The 22,539-nt window shown below is 61.9% G+C and overlaps 1 protein-coding gene across 1 annotated transcript in view; it reads right to left on the bottom strand.

Moving 5' to 3' along the window:
- The window catches only part of COL7A1 (collagen type VII alpha 1 chain), a 92,491-nt gene that overhangs the window by 48,158 nt on the left and 21,794 nt on the right, over nt 1–22,539 (bottom strand). The window contains exons 18-53 of the mRNA XM_067544413.1: nt 21,938–22,084; nt 21,557–21,682; nt 20,691–20,834; nt 20,318–20,586; nt 19,743–20,028; nt 19,165–19,296; nt 18,929–19,075; nt 18,420–18,539; nt 17,693–17,839; nt 17,147–17,283; nt 16,897–17,023; nt 16,340–16,483; nt 14,982–15,148; nt 14,656–14,685; nt 14,088–14,114; nt 13,838–13,882; nt 13,202–13,294; nt 12,501–12,563; nt 12,054–12,089; nt 11,920–11,973; nt 11,148–11,216; nt 10,370–10,474; nt 9,250–9,276; nt 8,851–8,904; nt 8,480–8,551; nt 7,742–7,801; nt 7,014–7,049; nt 6,265–6,309; nt 5,627–5,662; nt 5,056–5,100; nt 4,535–4,570; nt 3,098–3,133; nt 2,632–2,664; nt 1,460–1,531; nt 758–817; nt 161–196 (exon numbers count right to left, since the gene is read on the bottom strand). Coding sequence (XP_067400514.1) covers nt 161–196; nt 758–817; nt 1,460–1,531; nt 2,632–2,664; nt 3,098–3,133; nt 4,535–4,570; nt 5,056–5,100; nt 5,627–5,662; nt 6,265–6,309; nt 7,014–7,049; nt 7,742–7,801; nt 8,480–8,551; nt 8,851–8,904; nt 9,250–9,276; nt 10,370–10,474; nt 11,148–11,216; nt 11,920–11,973; nt 12,054–12,089; nt 12,501–12,563; nt 13,202–13,294; nt 13,838–13,882; nt 14,088–14,114; nt 14,656–14,685; nt 14,982–15,148; nt 16,340–16,483; nt 16,897–17,023; nt 17,147–17,283; nt 17,693–17,839; nt 18,420–18,539; nt 18,929–19,075; nt 19,165–19,296; nt 19,743–20,028; nt 20,318–20,586; nt 20,691–20,834; nt 21,557–21,682; nt 21,938–22,084 — 3,263 coding nt within the window. The remainder of the gene's footprint in view (nt 1–160; nt 197–757; nt 818–1,459; nt 1,532–2,631; nt 2,665–3,097; nt 3,134–4,534; nt 4,571–5,055; nt 5,101–5,626; nt 5,663–6,264; nt 6,310–7,013; nt 7,050–7,741; nt 7,802–8,479; nt 8,552–8,850; nt 8,905–9,249; nt 9,277–10,369; nt 10,475–11,147; nt 11,217–11,919; nt 11,974–12,053; nt 12,090–12,500; nt 12,564–13,201; nt 13,295–13,837; nt 13,883–14,087; nt 14,115–14,655; nt 14,686–14,981; nt 15,149–16,339; nt 16,484–16,896; nt 17,024–17,146; nt 17,284–17,692; nt 17,840–18,419; nt 18,540–18,928; nt 19,076–19,164; nt 19,297–19,742; nt 20,029–20,317; nt 20,587–20,690; nt 20,835–21,556; nt 21,683–21,937; nt 22,085–22,539) is intronic.

Below are 22,539 nucleotides of genomic sequence, written 5' to 3'. Positions count from 1 at the left end.
CACATGGTGCAAGAAGAAAGGAACCCCTCCCCACACAGGACAGAGTCTGCGGAGGGGAGCCCCGGGCACACACACACACCACAGCCCCCAGCCCCCCGGGCAGGCAGACAGACAGGGGAGCCCCTCCCTGCACACCCCCCTCACCCCACAGAGCCATTACCTTTGGGCCACTCTTGCCGGTGAGGCCGACAATCCCCTTGATGTCCGGAAAGAGAGAGGCGGTTATTGGTGAACTGGCTCCCTGCAGGGTCTGTGCCACCCCCACTGGATGTGGCCTTGGGGGAGGCCGCGGACATAGAGCAGCCCGCCCGTGGCCTTGGGAACTGCTCCTGGGCCTTCCCGTCAGCAAGGGCAACAGGAGCAGACCCAGGGCCCCTCCAGGCAGACGCCGGATGGGGCCCTTCTTGCACAAGGTGGTGGGAGTGCAAGTCCCCAAATCCCCACTCCAGTACAGGTGCGCCAGGGCCCCCCCACCCGTGCAGAGATGGGGGGCTTCTTCCATATTTATCAGTGGCTCTCTAGCCCTTCACTCACCCCTATGAACAGGCACATCCCCGGCCTGATCAGTGAAACCCCAGCAACTCCAGCCCAAAGGGCGGAGACTGAGCAACTCCCTCCTCAGACAGAGTTCAGAGCCAGACCCAATCCCCGGGACAGAGACAAGTGGGACATGGTCCCGATAGCACCTGCTCCGGGATCCTGGGCACGGCCAGCTGGGGGCTGCCAGCCACAGGGCAGGCAGGCAGGCAAGACTCACCCTGTCGCCCTGTTCTCCTTTGGGGCCAGGTGGGCCAGGGACGCTGAATCCAGGGGGGCCCTACGACAAAAAGAAAGCTAGGTCAGAGCAAGGAGGGGAGGACAAGCCCTTTCCCGGCTCCTCGCCTGGCCAGTCTGCGGTTCTCACTGCCTCCCCCCTAGTGATGTTATGCTGGGACAGGGAGGAGTGGGTTGGTGGAGCCTGGCCTCCACTCAGGGAGGGATTCAAACGCCCAGAGCAGAGAGCTATACAGGCACGTCAGGGAGAGGGAAGCCCCAAGCCCAGGCCCAGATTTCAGACTAACTTCTGAAGAGCCCCAAAGCCATTGCGCACTGGGGAGCCACCGTGCTCAGAGCAGCTGCTGAGCCGAAAACTGTCAAGGATCCCACAGCACCAGAGGCAGAGACTCCCTTTCCTAGCCAGCCATGAGAGCCGCACCCTCTGTCCCAGAGCGGCCACCCGCTCCAGCATCAAGAGCTATTCTGGTCTCCACTCCCAGCAGCATCCCTGCCCCTCCAGAGCAGGCTGCTGGCTGGGAGAGTTGGGGTCCCATGCACTAAGTGGGGGAGCTGAGCCCGGGTCTCAGAGGGGACAGGAGATGGCTTTACCCCCTGCACCCCTACTGAGCTGCCTGCCTCTGCCAGAGCTCCTGGCTGTGTTGGATGCAGGTGCGATGCCTTTGACAGCCCAGATGATACTCACACGTTCTCCTTTATCTCCTGCGTCTCCCCTGGGACCCGGGGTCCCCTCTGTTCCTGCAGGGCCTCTGTCACCCTGAAACAGAGAAAACTGCACCATCAGCCACACAGCGCTGATCGCAACACTGACCCTCCCCCCACGGGTGAGACAGAGCTGCTCACCTGCTTCCCAGGGCCCACAGGCAGCAGAGACAAGCCCGCTGACAGACACAGCCACAAAGCCAGGAGATAAGTTGGGATGGGCAGGCAGGGCTCAGGATGGGATGGCACTGAAAGGAACCGGCTGGACTGACCACAAGTGACATGGGCCAGGCGTTGGGGGGTGGTGGAAGGAACGTGCCTGGGGTTCTAGAGAAAGCAGCACCAAAGCTGCCTCTGTGCAGGTGAAGTTCCCACACTGCTCCCAGCAAAGCCAAACAAATCTCCAAGTGTGGGGATCCAGCCTGCTTGGCCTCAGATTTCATTACAATAAACTTTCCAGCCCTCCCGACTGCAGAGAACCTTCCAATCAGGAGCTGAGCGATGGCTGCCTGTGTCTGCGGAGAGCCGGACACCATGGCCCAGTGGGGTGAGCTCTCCTGCCAATCCCACTGGAGCCGCAACTCTCAAGCCCAACGACATCATTTGAGTGTCAACTTTAACTCTTTCGTTACTGATAATTTTAGCAGAGTGGGAGTGAAGCCTCAGGTCCCAGGAGTTGCCACAGGGAAGAAGAGACACATAGCCAGGCAGGGGGAGGCACAGAATGGAGGGGAAGGGAAAGGAGGGGGACACAGGGCAGGAATATGGTGGCCTAGAGGAGATGTGTTCTCTCACCCAGGGCTGAACGCAGCAAATAAGGTACTGAGCAAAAACAAACCCACCCTAAGCTACTACACAGAGGCTGGCCTCTCCCCTCGACCTCTGTGGGCATCCCTTGTGCACCATGGGAGTGCGCCATCCTGAACACAATGGTGGGCATCCTGGCCCATGGAGCAGAATCTGCATGCAGCAGGGCCCTCTCCTCCAATACAGCTCGCCAGCCCAGCTGGGTATCTGACCCCCACGGCTGCATTGTGCCCTACCCTAACACACTGTGTCCTGGGAGTGCATTTCACAGACTGGACATTTGCAAACCAAGAGAGGCCCCTCCCATACCAGCACCCCACCGCTAGGGACAGGGTCGTTTTCAATTACCTTCTCTCCTTTGACACTTGAAACGCTGGAAGCCTGGAGGAGAAACATAAGGAGAGAAACTGCTGAAACCTGGGCACTGCTCCCTGCTCGCAAGGTCACCTGGAGAGACCATTGCTTCCTCTGCAGCCTCCAGGGCGAGCACTTCCCCTCAGCCCCCAGTACCCGTGGAAGCAGCCTTCTGCCTATCCCCTGGCTGAGGTCCGCACTCAGGAGAAGGGCGATGGGGTACAGAGGAAGAGCCAACTGCTAGGGGTGCAGTTGGACCCTGTAGGCAATGCCCCATTCCCTGCAATGACTCATCTCTGCACTGCCCTTCCCACCAGCACCAATGCTTGGGGTCCCTGTCCTGGCAGAATGTAGTCCCTGGTGCCTTTCCCACCTCACTGAGCTTCAGCTCCCATCATGGTGCTGGGAGCCCAGTAACACCCTCCCTGGCCCTCGGGAATGCAGAGAAGAGGTCACTTACCGGCTTTCCAGGTTCCCCAGGAATGCCTTGATCCCCCTAAGGGAGAGAACGACAAAGCACAGGAGTCAGCCACCCCGCCCAGGTGGCAGAGCCGTCCCCAGAGGGGCAGCAGCCCACCTCTCCCTGGCGGCGTGAGGAATCCATCAAGGAGCCCCACATGCCGAGGGTCTCTCAGGATTAGTTTGATTTCCTTTGACAGCTGCTGCACTTGGAGGTTTGTGTCATTGCTCTCTCTACTCCCCAAGGCCATAAAGACTTTAAACACACAGATCCACAGAGCGCAAGGATTCCCCTTCCCCTGCGGCACTGGCGACCCAAACCCAAGGGCACTGGGATTGGTGTCAGAGGCCCAGACAGTGACGCCAGCCAGCAGAGTGCCACTGCCCCAGCTGAGTGACAGAGAGTATCAGAGGTCCCATTCTCTGTGCCTAGTGAGCACAGGTGGCAGTCCAGTGGTCCCCAAACTTTTGGGGTCCTGCCCCCCCCCACTGGTCTGTACCCCCCTATGAGCCGCAATCGGGAGCTGGGGCTGGGAACAGGACCTAAGCTGTGGTCAGGGGCCCTGAGCATGGCTGGGGCCCAGAACGGGGCTGCAGAGCCCAGGGCCATGAGTCGGGGCCGGCCAGGAGTGGGATGTGGAGCCGCAGTCGGGAGCCGAGGCTGGGGCTGCAGCTGGGGGGGCGGAGCTGGAGCAGAAATGGGGGCAGAGGGGGGCTGGATGGCACTTCCTTCTGCCTCTGTGGTTCCTCCAAGCCCCCTAAGGGAGTGCGCCCCACAGTTTGGGGAGCTCTGCACTAGTGACACAGGGAGGAAACTTGCTTTCCGCCCTACCAGCACCCCTGGCTGGAGGGACGACAGGCTGGCATTGATGCGGTAAGCCAAGCAGCCTGCACGCCATGCCACCTCTCTTTGCAGGGAATCCCAGCATAGGAGAGACACCTCCTCTCTAGAAAGAGCTACCCGGGGAAAATGATTTCTTCTAGGAGCTTCTCCCAGATCCAGCAGCCCAACCCACCAATCTCACCTACGGGGATTCCCAACACTTCTCTCCCCAGAGGCCTAGTGCCCTGCCCTTCCTACCTGGTCTCCCTCCACTCCTCTCTTCTCACTTATCTCTAGGCACCCATCCTACGTCAGGGATGAATGCAAAGGGACAGCAGGATGGTAGCTGACCACCTTGTCTGTTGCATTAAGGGACAATCACAATATTTTCTGCATGTGGGCCCAGGGTTCCTGGCCCCTGAGGCCCCGACTGTAGGAGGTACATCGATTCAGGTTAGGAGCAACGTTCGGGGTGGGGGGGAATCAGCGCAGCTCAGGGGCGGGTGCTGTGACCTCTCACTCCATGGATGCCCCACAAATGCTCTGCTCACCCCAAGTGCTGGCTCAGGGGCCCAGCAAGCTGGTAGGATGCAGGCTGTACCGAAGAGTCCCTACCTTTTCCCCTCGCGGGCCGGATGGTCCTGGCAATCCCTGTTCCAAAGATTAGAGAGACAAGAGAAGCCCATGAGAGAACTGGCGGTGCCCTCCTCTAGCCCTGCAGGGAGTGCCAGTCACCCAGAGACTCACCACCCAGGCCAGAGTAAGACTGCCCAGGAGCCAGGGATGGGGACTCCAGCCCAATTCGTGCTGGGGCTCATTGCTTAGGAGCTGGAGGGAGGACCCCCACCCGCCCAACTCTCCTCCTGACTCAGTGAACTAAGCCAAGGCCTAGGCGGGGTGGCTACATGAGTTTCCAATAGTCACTTCTGCTCCTTCTCTGTCCCCTCCACGCACCCTCTGGGCCTGTCGTGCTCAGCAGAGGTGTAGGGGAGAGAACGCTGGGCCAGGTGAGCAGGGGGCGCTGCAGCAGACACATCTCAGCACAGCAGCACGCCTGCCCAGGCTCTCTCGCAGTGCGGGGCTGGCACGGGCACGCACACGTTCCACCTAGGTGAAGCAGGGTCCCCCATACTCACCTCTCTGCCTGCTGGACCCAGGCGGCCTGGGACTCCCGGCTCCCCCTGAAACAGGAGAGAAGGGGTGAGTGGGATCAGGGCAGGCTCTCGTGGCCCTAGGAACTCTGCACACTTTGCATTTAGGGGTGAGGAAGGACGATCCCACCCCCCCAGCCCAGCAGGAGCCATCCTGCCCCCATAGCATTCCCCTTGCTCAGTCTCCCCAGCTCTCTGCCCCTGCCCCTACTCCTCCCCCAGCCATTCCCAGGCTGGGATCACACAGCACTGCTTGATGTTAGCCTCCGGCCAGCGTGGGTGAGTTGGGGGAAGGGGATCCTTCTGGCTCCGTGTGGAAGCTCCCAGCATTGTGAGGGAAGCACAGAGAGCAGGTGCACTGATCCGCTGCATTGGCGCAACGCAGGAGCCATGCCACCCTCCCCAGCCAGCCGCTGTCCCTCATGTGCTGATCAGGGCCCAAGGCTGAACAGAATGAGCCACGGCCATGGGCGGGGCTGACCCGCCCTGCCCACGACCCAGCCCCCCAACGACCACAGGTCCTTGGCTGCGAAAGGTTAGCCCGGAGCGAACCTACCTTCTGCCCTCCCAGCCCAGGGGGTCCGCGATCGCCCTGCCGAGGAAACGGAAACGAGAAAGGGCATTTTACCTCAGATATCTCTGCCCCAGCTCCCCAACAGCCGATGGGCGCCCTCTTTAGAGAGCCTGTCGAAACAGACTGGAGCAGAGCATCCACCAGCTATAGAGTCCCCTGATTCCATGCTACGCTGGCCACAGCGCTAAGCACGGTCCTGCCCATCCCCCGGGGCCCAGCAATCCACATCCAGCTGGCCCGCGTCTCTGGCGCACCTGCAGACCGCAAGCCAGCCTGGCACTGGGGAGACAGCTGGCAGCCAGGGATGGTCGTGGGGAAATCCCAACCTGGGTTTCTCGCCCCACCTGAGGACAAGCTGCTGTCCCCTGTTCAGGGCTCTGGTTTTCTCCATCACTTCTGGGGCAGAGCTTTGGCTTGTCGCAGCAGTAATGGGCCGAGGGCAGGCGAGTCCCAGGTGGATGTTAACTGCAGACCCCAGAAGCCAACTCCCTGTGCAAAGGGTCTCCTCTGGATCAGTCGGGATGTCGTGGCTCAACAACACTGTCTTAATGGCACCGGTGAACCACAGCCCGATGCCCCCGGTCCCCACAGCGTATCCCTGTGCTCCAGCAAGCTCTCACCTTCTCCCCTGCCTCTCCGAGCTCTCCCGGCTGCCCGCGGTCTCCCTGTCACAAGAGGGACAATTGCGTCAGTGTTGGAGGGCACGGGGACCACGCCCGGGGATGGGACCCAGCTGGGAGGAGCCCCTGGGGCAGCAGAGGAGGCCTTTAGCCCATTTCATCCTGGAGAGCGTTTCCAAGAGGCAGGATCCATTGGGTGAGCAGCCAGCAGATGCCTGCAGGGGGTGAGGGCCGCGGCAACTCCCCCGCTGCATGGCCCTGCCTTTGCTACCCAGCACAGGAAGACAGAAGAGGTCCATGGCCTCAGCAGCTCTTTGGAGGCTGCAGTGCTCCATCTTAGGAGTGTCCCTTGGCCACCTGCCACATCGCAGGCAGAGGGTTTATGGCCAGGAGCCCACACACCAAAGAGCAGGGCATGGCAGAGGTGCCCCCTCACATCCAGCTTCCCCAGAGAGAGAGGCCGGTGAGGAAAGGCTCACACAGTCGGCCTGCCTATCTCCCTGTCTAATAACAACTCACACTCAGTGCCCTTCCGCTTGGATCTCAGAGCATGTTATCCCCACAGCCCCAGGGGCACAGATAGCCTCCCGCCCTTACAGATGGGGAACCAGTGCAGAGGGGAGGAGAAGGGACTGGCCCAAGGTCGTAGACCCCAGGGAATGGCAGAACTGGGCACACAACCCACGAAATCCTGCCTCCCAGTCTCCACCTGAAACAGCCCACCGGCAGGGAGGTCTCCCGAGACCCACCTTGCTTCCTGATTCACCTGGAGGTCCTCGCGGGCCCTAGGAAAGCAAAGCAAGAATGTTCCATCTCTCCGCCAGTGAGTCCTCAGCAAAAGTCTGCTGAGATTTCGTCTCAGGGAAGCCTGGGCCTCATCTCCCTGACTGAACTGAGTGAGGTGTGAGCAGGGTTGTCCAGGGGGCATCCCAGTGGGCCCGTGGCTGTGAGGAGGATGGAATCCAGGAGCCCCCGACTCCTGCAGTCCCGGTCCCCAATCTCCTCTACAAGCCTGTGCACACAGGGCTATTTCTTGCCTCTGCTCAGGCCCCATTTCCCGTGGTCTGAGCCTGGGTGTGAGCAGCTCCCCATGGCTGCCCCAGCTGGCAGGCTGCTTTACCGGAGCTGAGAATGGGGAGGCTCCCAGCTGAGCTGGTTTTAGGACTGACCTCTGACTGCCCCAAGAGCAGCCAGCCAAGTACATGAACTCCTACCCTCCAGGGGCAGGGCTTGCCAAGGGGCCATCCAGTTGGAGAGAGGCAGGGCTGGCCCATTGTGTCTCATGCAGTCCCTGATCCGTGGCTCTCCCTGCCCTGCTTTGGGCATGGACTCAGGGGTCTACTAGGCCTTTCCCAGCTTTGACCACAGAGCCCTACAGCTGTTCCCCGCTCAGAGGGCCTGCTGTTCGAGGCTGCACAGGCCTGCAGGGTGCTCCATGCCAGTTGGGGACGTTCTTACCTCCTCTTAAGGGACTCACCCGATCTCCTGGGTCCCCTGGGCGACCAGGTGGCCCTGGAAAACCTTCTTCTCCATCACCCTGAGGACAAAGAGCAAAGTAAGTGCCCAGAAGAGACCAAGGCATTATCTCAGGAGAACTCAAGGAAGAGGAGCTAGTGAGGATGGCTCTTTGAGCCTTCGCTGCCCAAATGCCCCTGCTCCTCCAGGTTTGCAGGGAAGGCTCCAAGGGGAACGAGGCCACGATGAGCCACAGCACAGGCCTCCTACCATGTGTGCATTGCCCTAGCTCATGGCATCAGGTGCCTCTGTGCAGAAGGGAGACCAGAGCACGATCCCACAGTGGATGTGGGGGGAGGGCACAGATCCTACACCAGTGATTCTCAACCTTTCCAGATTACTGCACCCCTTTCAGGGGTCTGATTTGTCTTGCATACCCATTTCACCTCACTTAAAAATTACTTGCTTCCAAAAATCAGACATAAAAAGACACGGAAGCAGCACAGCACACTATTCCTGACACATGGCTTACTTTCTCATTTTGTCTGTAAGAATGTTTAGTTTGTACTGACTTCGCTGATGCTTTTTATGTAGCCTGTTATAAAACTAGGCCAATATCTAGATGAGTTGAGGTACCCCCTGGAAGACCTCTGCGTACCCCCATGCGTACGAGTACCCCTGGTTGAGAACCACTGCCCTACACTAACACAGCCTGGGCTCTCCTGCGGGCCCTGCCTCTCCCCTCAGCCCCTGCTCTTACCTTGTCTCCTTTCTGTCCTGGGGGTCCGGCCGGTCCCCGGGGCCCAGGGGAACCGGGATCACCAGGCAAGCCCTGAGGAACGAGAGAGAAGGAAATAGCTCAGACCAGCCCTGAGCGACAGACACAGCGTTCATGGGTGACCCACCTCAGCGCAAGGTTAACACTTCCCACATCTAGCAAGGGGGAATTCCCTTTCCATGGAGCCTTATTCTGCCCCATCCCTAACTCAGACCCCCCACCCCATCTGTGGTCCCAGTCCTCCTCACCCCACATGCCCTCACCCCACCCGCCATGCTCCCCAACCACCAGGCCTACCCATGAGCCTCCAGCCCCGCACCCACGGGCCTGGCATGGCAGGGGTAGGTACTCACCGGGGTGCCTGGCTCTCCTCTGGGAGGTACCCCGTCAATCAGCCCAGGGGGGCCCTAGAGAGACAGTCACAGGGAGCTTGGATGTCACACCCCACTTCTCCCACCGCTCTCACCTGTGCACGGAGCGCCCGGTTCCGGACGACCCCACAAGCTGGCTATGCACCCAAACACTTCCCACCCACCCAGGGGAGTGTGTCTGGGCTCAGCCCTGTGGATGGGGCGAACTGGCTGCAGCTGCCACAGGCCAGCTCTACGCCGCATACCCCACACGCTGGCGTAAAGCGGCAGGTGCTGCTGAGCGACATGGCCTGTCAGCGCTGCATGCCCCAGTGCCAGGGCCTCTCCCAGACCAGAAAACAGCAAGAGGGGAAGAGCCAGGAAAGGAAGAAGGTCACTTACTCGCTCACCCCGCTCGCCTTTCGCCCCCTACGAGAGGAAACACACCTGGTTAAAGGGAGGGCTCCCTGCACCTGGCCTCCTAGCACCCCTGCTGCCCCAACCCCCAAGGGCAGCACTGGGCACACAATGCTCGGTGCACACCCAGCCCAGGGCACCTGGCAGGGAAACCACAGGCAAAGATACAGCGCAGCACGATGCCCACCCGCCAGGAGCAGCCTCAGAGTAGCCGGCTCATGTGCACACACCTGGCTGGGGCCACGGCGGGGCCCTGTGTGCGTGGGTGAGAGATACATGGGGACGCACAGTGTGCACAGATGGGGGGGATGCACAGGGGGGCCACAGGGGCTAATTTCCATTGCAGGGGCTGATCTATGTTGCCACCCCTGCAATACTCCCATTGTAGCTGGGGAGGGCGCTAGATGGAGCAGCCTGGGGAGAGGGAATGCCTCATCCGGAGGCTGGGGCTGGAGCAGAGCTGGGTGGGGAAAAGATGGCTGGGCAGAGCCACATCCTTTAGGGGAGCAGGGGGCTGTTTCCTCTCTGGGACAGGACCTGGAGTGGCAGGCAGGGAGGGAAGCAAGGAGCCCGGCAGGTGGCTGCTCTGGGTGCCCGGGGCATGGGTGCGGGGATTCCATGCCACCGCAGATGCCCTCACCGTGCCACTTCCTCAGCCTGCCGTGTGCCTCCGAAGCCAAGATGAGGGCCTGCCCTGCTAACCTCCTCCAGGCTGCCCTGCTGCTGCCAGAGCCCCCAGGTGCTGTCTATGGTTCTTCTGCAGCCCAGGCTCCTCAGTACACACTCCTAGCCGCAAACCTCAGCCCCACCAGGCAAGGCGAGCTTCCCAGAGGCCAGGCACAGGAGGGCCATGGCTGTGTGGAAGGTGCTGGGGCAGGCTGCTGTGTGCACTGGGAGTACCTGGATGGGGAGGGAGAGCATGGTAGGGCCTGCATGCATGGAAGGAGGGGTGCATGGGGGCTGCCAGGCGGGTGCATGAGGTCATGTAGCAGTGTTGATGTTGTTTGTATGCATGCACAGGGCAGGGGGCACTATGCACCTGTCAATCTAGCTGCCCTGGGCAGGGTCCCTGAACAACTCCGCCCAAGCCGGAATGGGAACGTACCTTGACAAACGGTCCTGATGGCCCTGGAGGTCCAATGGGCCCAGGAGGTCCTGGATCACCAAGTGCTCCTCTAGGTCCAGGGTTTCCAATGGGCCCAGGGCTTCCCTAGGGAACCAAAATGGCTCCATCAGTGCTCTGTGTTGGGCAGCAAGGGCACCATGGACTGGGGACCCTGGATTCCAGGATGAGCCCCTGCATCCAGTCATGCAGGCCCATATACTGCCCATACTGCCCAGCATGCCTGCACACAGGCTCCACTGTAGCCTGGCACATTTAGCCCTATTCGCAGGGCCCCCCAGTCACTGTGGAACCGGGTTGTGCTGGCAGCCCCAGAGTTGGTGGGCCAGCCGCAAGGAGTCCAAGAACCTCAGTGTGAGGCCTAGAGGGTGGAGGACCCTGGCCAGGGCTGCTAAGAGGGTGGATCCCTGCTCATCTGGCACTGGACAAGTCTGTGAGTCCTTCAAACCTCCAGCCCAAGGGTGGGGGACAGCACTGAGGAGGCCTGAGAAGGCGGGGTCCCTAGGATGAAAGCTGAACACAGATCTACTCACAGCAGGAGTGCCCTGGGGGCAGCCATCCTTGTGCAACCGGAGATTCATCTGAATGCTCTTAGCCAGTGAATGGATCCCAGAGACTCACGCCACATGGGGCAGAGAGATGCAAAGCCCCCCCTGCAGTCCCACAGTGGGTGCCAGCCAGAGCCCTGGGATACAGGACTTCTCCTTTCATTCCCGTACCCCGATGACTGCAGAGTCCAAACCTGCGTTCCACTACGTACCGGACTCCCAGGCTCCCCTTTCCGGCCGGGCAGCCCCCCTCCTCCGTTCACAATCACCCCTGGCTCTCCCTAAACAAAAGAGAAGGCCAAAACTCAGCGCACCAGCCCAGCCCCGTATACAAGTGCCTCGGTTTCTCTGGGAGAGGACAGGGCAACTGTCACAGCGACATTGCCCCAGAGTTCAGGACAGGCAGTGAAGAAGGAATCTGGGAAGGCTGTGCAGAGTCACCGGAGCTGGACTCTGACCAGCACATGGGGGTGAATGCCGGACTCTCGAGCAATGAGCCAGGGGACCGTTAATGATCACAAGTGGCCAGGGACTCAGTTTTATGCCATATCGAGCAGCACAGCCCCCTAGCACCAGGAGGGGGTGCTGAGATCAAAGGAGAGCAATCCCTATTGAGTTGGGCACAGCACTCCCTAGAGCCAATGGAGTCTCCACTCCAGGTGCTGAGCTGTTCCCACCCTGCTTCGCTTGGGACCGCTGCTGTGATCCCGGGATGAAGGGTGTGTAATTTACAGGGAGGTGTCTAACTGGATCGAAGGTGGAGGGCCTCCCTCTTGCCAACGCCAGCACCTGGCAGGGCTGAAGGACACAGTGCATGGAGGGATCAAGGGTTGCACAAGGTGAGGGGGGCTGTGACCCCCACACGCTTTCCATGCAGAGCTCGCTCTCTCTTTCCGACACAGCCTTTGGGATTGCCCTGCTTAGGGGGGAATCCAAGATGGTGGCTGCTTTAGGCAGCCCTGGGCGGGATGCCCTGCCACCTACCGGCTCGCCTTTCTCTCCCCGCAGCCCAGGAGGCCCCACTGGGCCTTGCTCCCCCTGGAAGGCAAAGGCAACAGTGAGTAGGGGAGCTCCAGAGCAAGGAGCAAGGCTGAGAGGAAAGCAGGAGCTCTACGTACCGGAGCCCCTCGGAGGCCAGGAATGCCTTGTCTGCCCTGAAAAAAATCCAACAACAAGATGAGGCCGTGTCCTTCGGCCAAGGGAGCAGGGGGTGGGATGAGAGGGGACTCGGGAGCCGAAGCCAAGCAGGGAGGTACGCACATGGTCTGCACGCCATGCACAGAGCACGACACAGACACAGGAGCAATGGAGAAGGGTCCCATGGCACTGAAGTGACGGGCACTGCAGGTGGGGGGCAGGGCACGGGAAAGGGATCCGCACGGGGGACGATCGGGGCAATGCGGGTCTCAGAACTGCAGAGACCCATTTAATCTGGGCCTCTGGGTGCTGCAGCCCTCGTTACATGGGATGAAGCCAAGTAATAGCTCCATGCTGCAGGGGGATGCAAATCACCCAGGGGGTCAAAGAACAAGAGTAAATATGGCCGAAGAGGGGGAGTTACTTACAGCCTGGCCGGGAGAGCCAGCGTTGCCAGGGCGACCAGGGATCCCATCCGCCCCTGGGAATCCCTGTGAAAGGAGAGGGGAATAAACCAGCAGGCCCTAGCTCCGCTCTGGCCACAGCCCCCACCATTCCCAGCCAGGTTCACACCACAGAGGTGCAAACCCGTTTATGTGCAAAGACACCCCAGAGTGCTGAGCCATGCTGGGGCAGCCACAGGGGCCACTGATGGGACAAGGCCCCTCCAGCCCAGGGGCCTGGGAGCTTGGCTTAGGGGCCCCCTTAGCTGGGTTTTGGCCGAAGCTCTCAGCGCAGAGCCGCCTCTGGACTTGCTTTTCGTTCCCCAAGGGATTCCATGGGGCCAGGATCCCGCCCGGTACACTGCCCAGCCAAGGGGCCTGGTGCTGAGTGCCTGGTACTCAGCACCATCGATGGGCCTAGTGTCTGGTATCCACTGCTGTCCGTGCCCCAGTGCCCAGCTCTGCCAATGGGCTACAAGGGCATGTGTGCCACGAAGAGGGACAGCCAGGTGCTCCAGAGTGGACAGAGGCACATGGGGCTGGGGGATGCACCCAGAGGGACCCTCAGGACACCTGCTCTGAAGGAAATCAGAGTTGAACAAAGCAGCCATCCAGCACGCCCAGTGCCCTGGCCCTTGCCCCACACTGCATGACCCCAGTGCAGGGCGTGGAGGGTACTCGCTCACCCTGTCCCCCTTCTCGCCTGGCCGCTCGATGATCTGCCCTGGGGCACCCCGTGGCCCTGTTGCTCCTGGGGCCCCCGGGAGCCCATTGCGCCCCTAGACAGAAGAGAGAAGACAGCTATGGAGAAATGATACGGGGTTGTTATGTGGGGATGCGCCCCCTGTGGTTAGGACAGGCTGGGCACCCTGGGGACCCTTCTGTGCCCATCACCCCATAGCCCCTTCTCCTGCTTCCTGCCCATCTGTTGCACCTCTGCAAGGAAAAGGGAGGACGACCAGCTGCCATGAGCAGCTTTCCCAGAGGAGGCTGGTCAGGGCTTAGGGAGCTCAGCACCGCACGAGGCCCAGGGAGGGGTCCCTTGATTTCCTGCTGCCTGGCTATTGGGGTGACACAGGGAATTTGTAATAAGGCCCCGTAAAACCCCCTGTGCTGCTCCTCACAGCACCCCGCCTGCACAGAGGCCCTGGAGCTGCTGGCAGCGCCCCCTCGCTGAGCTCTCCAATCCCAGCCTATTTCCCCGCATGCCCTGTGCCTTGCTAACACGGGCCCGCACCCCCAGAGTGCGAGGGATAGCTCAGCACCACAACCACCCCCGCCCCTGGGACCCACACTCGGAGGGAGGAGGAGGGGGGTGTTACCGGATCTCCGGCGGGACCAGGCTGCCCCGTACGTCCTTTCTGCCCCTGCACAGAGAGACAAAGACAGGAATGAATGGCCGTGCCTGCTCCCAGGATGGCGGGAATGCAGCTGATTAGCAGTCAGTCAGAGCTGCCAAGTCCATCAGCTGAGCCACTAAAGCAAAGCGGCCTCGCAGCCCCTGGCGGGGAGCAGGGCCCTCGCCCGCCCCGCAGCCCAGCCCCCCCCTGCAGCAAACCCCATAATACTCACAATCTGGCCAGGCTCCCCCTTCTCACCCTGCAGCAAAACAGCAAAGAGTCCAGTCAGGGGGCAGCACAGCCCTTGGCATCTCTGCCTCCTCCCGCAGCCCCGCCATTCCCCAGGGCAGCAGAGGCAGCGATGGGGCGAGTCAGTGCTGAGCGGGCAGGGAAAGGCCATCACCCAACCCGCCTCTCCCCACGTTCCTGGGCAGGGGCCTTGCGCACTCACCCCCACCCCCACGGCCCAGGAATCTGGGCTGGAAGCAGCCCACTCCCTCTGCAGTTACACCTCGACTCCCCACTCTAGTGGACCCTCAAGTCCTCCTTGCTACCCCCCGCCAAGGGCTCTCCCCCCACCGCCCAAACAGCCCAGCTCTTCCATGCTGCCATCCCTCCCCCTGCCCACCAAGCCAGTCCCAGCTGCTCCCTGCACTGATCCAGGTGCGGGCTCTTCTCCCACTCCAGCCCATCCCCCCAGCTCCGGGGGTCCGGCTATCTGCAGTCACTCTCCGGCAGCCCCTCCTGCGCCGGCTCTCATGGAAGGAATCTGCGTAGGTGCTGGCTGGCGTGGGACTCACCTTGGGACACTGCACCCTGCAGGGCTCCAGCTGAGGGGGAAATGTTCCACATTAGAGAGTCCCTGGGCAGCCGAGTCAGCTGAGCCCCAAGCCGACCCCCCTGGGGCAGGGAGCAACACCCCCCACCTGCAGCGGGACATTATACACGTGGGTCAGAGAGATGCTGCATGTGCAGGGGGAGGGGAGAGCTGCCCCCAGCCCACAGCTTCAGGTCCCTGCAGCTCCCTATCCCCCACCCCACAGCAGCTCCCACTTGGATAGCTCCCGGGCCTGCAGTTGGGGGCAGTGCCAGGCGATCAGGGAGCCGGTGGACAGAATCCCCTTACCCTGTCCGGGACGCTGCAGAGGGCGCTGGCGAGCCTGCCCTCCAGCTCAGCCAGGCCAGTGCGCAAGTCCTGGGCGTAGAAAACAAGGTGCGGGTCTTCACTGGTGACAATGCGGCGCAGCTGCTCACGATCCGCCCCATCCATGCCCACCGCCAGCACCTGGATCCCTGCACAAAGCAGACAGGAGACTCAGGGGGCAGCCTGGCACTAACCACCTCCGGGACCCAGCGCCCAGCGTGTGAAGGGAAAGGGGCTAGAATCTCTGGCACCCTGGTGATCTGCACTGAGCAGAGGCTTTGACCAGCCCAGCAGTAGAGGAGAAGGGGAGAGGAGAGGGTGCCCCACAATCCCCTCCCCCTATGTGTCCCTGCCTTCCCATCATCGTCCATCCCTTCCCTACCAGCCTGGCCTCTCCCTCCTTCCACATTAGTGCCCACACCTCCTCCTGGCCCCCTGCTATTGCCTGATGTGACAAAGTGGGGATATTTAGTAATATTTTTACAAGTCCTGTTCGTGCCTCAGTTTCCCCCATATGCTACGTTGTTACTGGTGGTGGAAAAGGACTGTTTGCTCTCAGTGCAGGCCGAGACAGAGGTGGGAATGGTGCCTACCGGCTGTCTGGGCCTTAGGCCCCATATCAATGAGGCATCTGAGAAGACAATGGCAAGTCCAATTGCCCAGACATTGGCACTTAGCAACCAATGACCAGAGATGGATTTCCCCGCCTCTCTTCAGGGAGGCTAACCAGCATTCCCCCAGCTTGAGGAGAAAAGGACTGGGAAGGAGCGTGGGAGGGATAAGAGCTGGCTGCTGGAAAGAGTCAGGGCTCTCACCTGGAGCCTGTTGGAGACGGTCAGACGAAGGGAGACAGCCAGAAAGCTCGAAGGAAGGGGGTTCATCACAGCTTGGCTGGGCTCTGGGCTAACCAGAACGGACTATGCTTTAACGGTCATTTCTCTAGGCTGCCCTAAGGCCGTCCTATGCTGTGTTCCAGTTCACAACAAACCCTACTCCTTTGACAATGCGCGGTGCCACTGCAAAATGCTCGGCGAGGTGCATTAAGCCCCAAAGAGTGGACAAGTCTCCATCCGGGGTCTGTCTCAGCCGGGCTCCCTGAACAGAGCTGCCGGTGTGAAGCAGGAGCGCTGTGGTCCAGTCAAAGGAGGTGGCGGAGCCGATGGCTTACCATGGAGAAGAAGCGAGACCACTGGGGGGACTGGCACACAGAAGGGCTCCCTCCTAGAGACTGTTCCAAAGCTGGAGCCATAGCACCGCTCCTGTGGAGCTGTGACACCCATCCCACCCTCTCTCTGCCTGGCTCAAACGCTTCGTCCCAGCTCCAGGGACCCAGCTCTCACCTGCCGCCTTGATCTCCCTGGCCGGCCCAATGGCATCGTCCCCTGAGGGGCTGTCTGCCAGCACCACCAGCACCCCTGGCACACCAGGCCGGCGCCCTGCACTGGGGCTCAGCATGTAGGTCCTGGCAAAGTTGATGGCAGCTCCTGCAGAAAGAAAGGGTACTACTACCTAGCAGGTTTGATGTCACCTCCATCACACCTCCCATTGAGCCCCACGACCTCTGTCTCCCTCCCATCCCTACTTCCTTCCCCATCTGCACCCCCCACCACCCAAGGTGGTCTCCAGCCAGCTGGGAAGGCGTTTTGGGGGTGCAGAGTCCCACCCACCACTGCACAGGACTCTCGGCGTGCAGGGCCATCTCCCTTCCCCCACGCAGCGTTCTGTCCTCATCCCTTGGCACCCATTGGGGCAGGCAGCAATTCACCTGCCCAGGTACCTCCCTACAGCGGGAGTCATGGCTTCCTCTAAGGAGCACGCCATCCAAAGCTGGCACCACCCCCACCCCACAGCAGGCACACTCTGGGGAAGCCCAGGCTGCAGGCCTAGTGCCCCTTACCCAGGGCGTTGCCGCTGGGCTCCTCGTAGCGCATGGTGCGGATCTGCTCCAGGACGGTGCCCAGGTCACTGGAGCGATTCAGCAGGATCCACGGGAGGCTGCGGTAGCTGTAAATCACCAGGCCCACCTGGGGAAGAAGGCAAGAGGTCAGCCAGGCCACTGGGATCAGAGCCATGATGCAAGGCGTATTTGTGCGGGGCGCACGTCTCCCCCCCATCAGTGGGGAGAATCAGAGCCCAGCCCCCAGTACCTGAGTGGCGTCCGGGCCCAGCTGGCCCAGCGTGGACACGGTGTTGGAGAGCAGGGTGCGGACGGCCTCGGCACTGTAAGCGCTGTCCCGGGTCCCATGCACCAGGAAGACGATGTCTCTGCGAGCGTCCCTGCAAACTGCACAGGAGAAGGCCGTGAGTGAGCCCCCGAGAGGCGGTGGGACAGGAAGCAAAGCCCAACTCAGCTCCTCGGGGCGGGCCTGACAGAAGAGCTGCTCCCAGCACCTCTGCTCTGGAGGGGACTATTTGCCTGTGCACAGACTCCCACCCGCTGTCCCTGATCCTCAGCTGCGGGGCAGTGAGTGCTGGGGAAACCTCCACAGCCACCAAACAGACCCAGGCTGGGCAGCGGCAGACGCGTTTCCCTGCACCCTGCCCTGTCAGGCTCCAGGTCAGGCCTCACTGCTCTGCTGAGCCCCAAACCGCCAGGTGCCCCAAGTGGCAGGGCCCCACAGCCCAGTCTCCACCCGCTCCCCCATCCAACCTGGGGCTGGATTGGCCTGGGAGCCAGCCATGCTGTCCCCTACCTGCGTGGCTGGTGAGGGAGGACTCCGCGCCCCGGACGCTCCCGAACAACGGCTGGATGGTGAAGATGTAGCTGTGCCCCAGCCGCAGCCCCGACACCTGGTGGGAAGTCGCTGACCCGGGCAGCGTCCTCTGCATCTCGCCTCCCTCTGACCCAAACAGGGACAAGGGGCGTCAGCACAGACAGGGTCCGAGGGAGACGGCCCAAATGCGGGCCCCGCTGCTCATCCCCTCCTGCAGGAGCGCCACTGCCCTCCACTGGCTCCCTCCACCTCTGTGCCTAGCTCTGTCTCCCTTTGAAGGGGTATTTGAACGGGGAATGGTCAAGGATCCCACAGCAACGGAGACAGAGAGCCCCTCTTTCCAGAGCCCCAGGCTGGGCTCAGCCCTGAGCGCCACCCCGGGCAGGTCTCCAGTCCCAGGAGTGTCCTGGTCCCTTCTGAGCAGGCTGCCAGCTGGGGGAGTTGTGCTCTTGCCCACTAAGGTGGGAGCTGAGCCCCACCTCAATTCAGTGAGCTGGCCCCGAGTCTAGGCTCCACGGGCTTTGCCAGGACTTTGTGGAGCTGGCTCTGGGCGAGCAAGGGGGTCCCAGGGCTGGGCTTTGCTGCGGCCCAGCATAGAAGGGGGGGTTGCGAACTCGTCAGGCAGCCATGGGGCACGGCTCCAAGCAGGCTCTAGGGATCCCTGCTGCAGGCCCAGAGGCAGCAGCACTGAAAAGCTGTTTGTTACCTCGAGGCAGTTTCCAGGTGAGGATGTAGCCGGTGGCCCCGGGAGCTGGAGTCCAGGTCAGGGTCACAGAATCTTCTCGGCTCTCCGTCGCCCGGAAATTGGTGATTCGGCCCAGAGGTGCTGGAAGGGCCGGAGTGGAGAAGGAGGTGTAGCGTGTGCCTCCCACCCCAGCCCAAGGGACTGGTGCTGCCCCGATCCCCAGGAGTGAGGCTGGGGGCTGCAGGGCGCGAACCCAACTGCTGCCTTCAACAAACCGGGCAAGGGAGGGATGGGGACGCGCAGTTCCGCATGTCCCCACAGGGAGGTCCCTGGCTCCAGGCCCGGCTCAGCCAGAGTGGGGTGCTAGGGAGCAGGACGGGGCTCCCTAACAGCCAGGAGCCGGCTTCTAAGCCTGCTAGGTTGACTCAGACCCCAGAGAGAGGGCAAAGCCCGTCCCATCCCCCACTCCGATGGCCAGAGGGTCCCTTCCAGGCCCTCAGAGCCTGGGCTGGGGCCAGGCTGCCCATTACCGGTGTTGGCAGCGATGCCCACGGACTCGCTCTCCCGGGACCCCACCAGGCTGGTGATCCGGATCTCGTAGCGCTCTCCCACCTCCAGGCCCTCGACATCGTAGGAGTTGATGTAAGGGGCGAGCAGCTTGCTCCTCTCCGGCCCCCCTGTCCCGGGCGAGAGACAGGGTTACACAGGGCAGGGTGTGCAGGAGAGCTGCAGCGGGAGGGAGGGAGGGAGGGAGGGAGGAGCTCACCAGCTGCTGGCCTCCAGCTCAGGCGGTATCCAGTGCTGCCCGGCACCGGGCTCCAGGCGAGGCGAATGCGCTGCTCCGAGGAGTCGATCACCCGCAGGTTCCCCACAGGCTGGACTGGGGCCACCTCGGCTGCTGCAGGGTGGCAGCAACAAGGAGGGACGGAGTCAGGGGAGTAGAGGCTTGGCTGCAGCTGCCAGGCCGGCGTGCAGAGAGGCCGCACACCTGGACCCAGGTGTCCTGACCCATGTGGGCAGACTGGGGAGCACTGGGCTAGGTTCCTTAGCTTCCTCTCAGGGCTCGGAGAGCTCCCACAGGGCTAGGGAAGAGCTCCCTGGACACTTGCAGGGGCAGACTTGCTGCTAAGCCCCTGGCACGGGCATCACCACCTCCAGCTCCCACAGGAACCGCCCGCCAGCTCAGGCCACACATCTGGGAGCCCCACTTCCCTGCCCACACCCCGCTGGGGGGGCACCACCGTGGGACAGGAAGCCCTGGGCAATGGTGGTCACCAACTCCACCCACCCACAGTCAAGGCCAGCAGGGATCCAGGCCTCCCATGGCAAGGCATTAGCACCTACGTGTGGTGACGGTGATTGAGACAGGGTCACCCTCCCGGTTCCCAATCAGTGCTGCGACCTTCACCGTGTAGCTGACCCCACCCTCCAGGTTGAGGATGTCGAAGGAGCTGGTGTTACCAGGAACCAGTTTGCTCATCTCGGAGCCCCCTGCAAAGGTACAGAGGGTTAACACGGCGCCCAGAGCGGGACAGGGCCAGCTGCCGCGCAGGGATGCCAGCCTCGCTCCCAGTGCCCCGCGAGGAGACAAGGCCGACTGCCAGCAGGGATCCAGGCCCGCCATGGCAAGGCATTAGCACCCCCATGTGGTGACGGTGATGGAGACAGCGTCACCCTCGCAGTTCCATCGGTGCTGCAACCTTCACCGTCTAGCTAACCCCAGCCTCCAGGATGAGAATGTCAAAGGAGCTCCGGGTGCCAGGAAGCCTTCTGCGAGCTGGTGATGGCAAGTGATCCCATCTCGTTAGGGGAGGGAGAGATTCGGGGCATGATGCCCAGCTCCCAGGTTTGTGCCACTCAGATCACGGCGAAGAGAGGAGACTCCAGGGCTGGAGGCAAAGGCCCTCGGTCCTTCCCGCATGAGAGCAGTGGGGCGATGGGAGCTGTAGGCCAGGGCAACCATGGGGCTCCCAGAGCTCCCTGCACAGCGAGGGCAGACCTGGGCAGAGGTTTGAGGACATGGGCACCACAGGCAGTGTGGGGACCTGGCTGGGTACTTTACCATCCTGCGGGCTCCACGTCACCCTGTAGGCTGTCGCCCCGGGCACTCCAACCCAGGCTACCCGGACAACGTTGCTCCTGGACGAGAGGGCCTTGAGGCTGGAGACCATCCCCACCTGCTCAGAAGCTGTGAGAGAGGGCGGACGGGATGCCTGGGTTACTAAGAGATCAGTATTGCACAGTGTCATAAGGGGCAGGGAGAAGCTGCGCCCTGGGCCAGGCCAGCCTCACCTGTTCTAGCCGTGATGGTGACGGGGCTGCCTTCCCTGCTGCCGACCAGGGCCGAGACCCCAATGACATAGACAGCCCCGGCCTGCAGCTCCTCGATACTGAAGGAGGTTCTGTCGGCTGGCAGGACCCGGGAGATTTCCTGGCCTGGGGGAGAAGCACAAGCTGCAGGGGTTGGATTTCACAGGCAGGGGCGCACTGAGCTGCTGCGACAGACACTCCCCAGGCCAAGCCGCTGGGGGCAACTAGGGAGCAGCAGCTGTGTCAGCCTCGCAGCAGGAGCACTGCCTGCATTTCATGGCCCCACCCCATCCAGTGGAGAGGGAATGGCACCAGGAGCTGCCATTTTGATGTGACCCACCAATCTGGGAGCAGCAGGGGCCAGACTTCCAGTCTGTGCTCTCACCCTCCCGCTGCTCCCTGGGGTCTCCTCAAACAGGGCCTGGTGAGTCAGCCAAACACAGGCCATTGAGCATGGAAAGGCCAGACCAGGCCCCACCCTGCCTGCAGCTGGCACTGGGCTGCAAACCTCCCGCAGTAGGATCTGCTCTGTGGTGCTGCAGCCTATTCCCAGCTTGGGCACAGCCAGCCCGGCTGGCTCTAGAATGGGACAGGGCAGCAACATACCCCAGGCCAAAGGCACTGCAAGCTCTGGGCTGCCAGCGAGCAACGGGGATCCTGTCACTGGCTCGAAGCAAGAAGCCAGGCACAGACACCAGTCCCCTGCTCTACCCACTAGACCATGTGGCAGCTGGATGCCTCCTAGCAGAGGCAGATGGGTAATGGGGGCATCCCCCAAGGCAAGGAGCCAGTCTGGATAGTCTCACCCCAATGGCCCACCTGAGCCCACACACATTCAGTACACCTACCATCACTCGTCCGCCACGTCAGCTTGTAGCCAGTCACCCCAGCAAGCCCACTCCATGTGATCCTCAGCTGGTCGGGTCTGATTTCAGCCACTCGCAGGTTGGTGATGCTGCCCACAGATGGGGTATCTGCAGGGCCAGAGAGAGCATCAGCCCAGCCCCCAGAGACTCGTCTGTCATGCCTGGTTCCCCCCGTCAGAGGCCAGGAATAGACCAAGGGCTGCACACCCAGAGCCTTCACTGGGAGAGCTGGACGCCCTGCCGTGGTGACACCAGCCCCGCATGTTTGCTGGGAGAGCTGGCCTGTTCAGGCAAAGTGCTGAGCCAGCTTGGTGACCCCTGAGTGCTAGCCATGCCCCCCCAGGGCTCCCCACGCAGACGTACCCAGCTGAATGGTGATGGTGGCAGGATCACTCTCCTGGTTGCCCACCAGCGTTGTCACCCGTACCAGGTACATGACTCCCTCCTTCAAATCCTGCAGCTCAAAGAAATTCCGGTCGCCCGGGATGCGCCTTGTCTCCTCCGAGCCGTCTGCAGCAGGGGAGAGCACAGGGGAGTCGGCCTCCGTGCCCCAGCAGGGAGCGAGGCTCCCACAGCATGGCTACCGTAGGGTGGGGTGGCCGGGGGAAGGGCTCTCAGACACTCCGACGTTCCCAGGGGAGAAGGCCCTAGTGTACTGATGCACGCCAGCCCAGTACAAGAGCCCGTGTCACAGCCGTCTGCAGCCACACCCTGCCCCTCCCTAGTCCCAGCCCCTCCACCTGCTCCATCACAGCAGCTCACAAGCCCCACCCTGCACCATCCCACAGGATCCAGCCCCTCCACCCAGCCCCATGTCACTGCAAGACCCGGCCCCTCCACCCTGCTCCCCCCACAGCCTCCCACAGACCCTGCCCCATTCTCCCCCGCTTTTATCCATGTTCCACGAGGTGACTCAGCAGCAGAGCTCTGCTGGGCTAAGAAAATGTCTGGGCATTGTCCTGCTG

This window comes from Emydura macquarii, unplaced genomic scaffold, assembly GCF_026122565.2.
Source record: "Emydura macquarii macquarii isolate MOO-44397 ecotype Brisbane River unplaced genomic scaffold, CSIRO-AGI_Emac_v2 contig_968, whole genome shotgun sequence".
Taxonomy (NCBI): Eukaryota; Metazoa; Chordata; order Testudines; family Chelidae; genus Emydura; species Emydura macquarii.
This window is presented reverse-complemented; position numbering and strand designations above follow the sequence as displayed.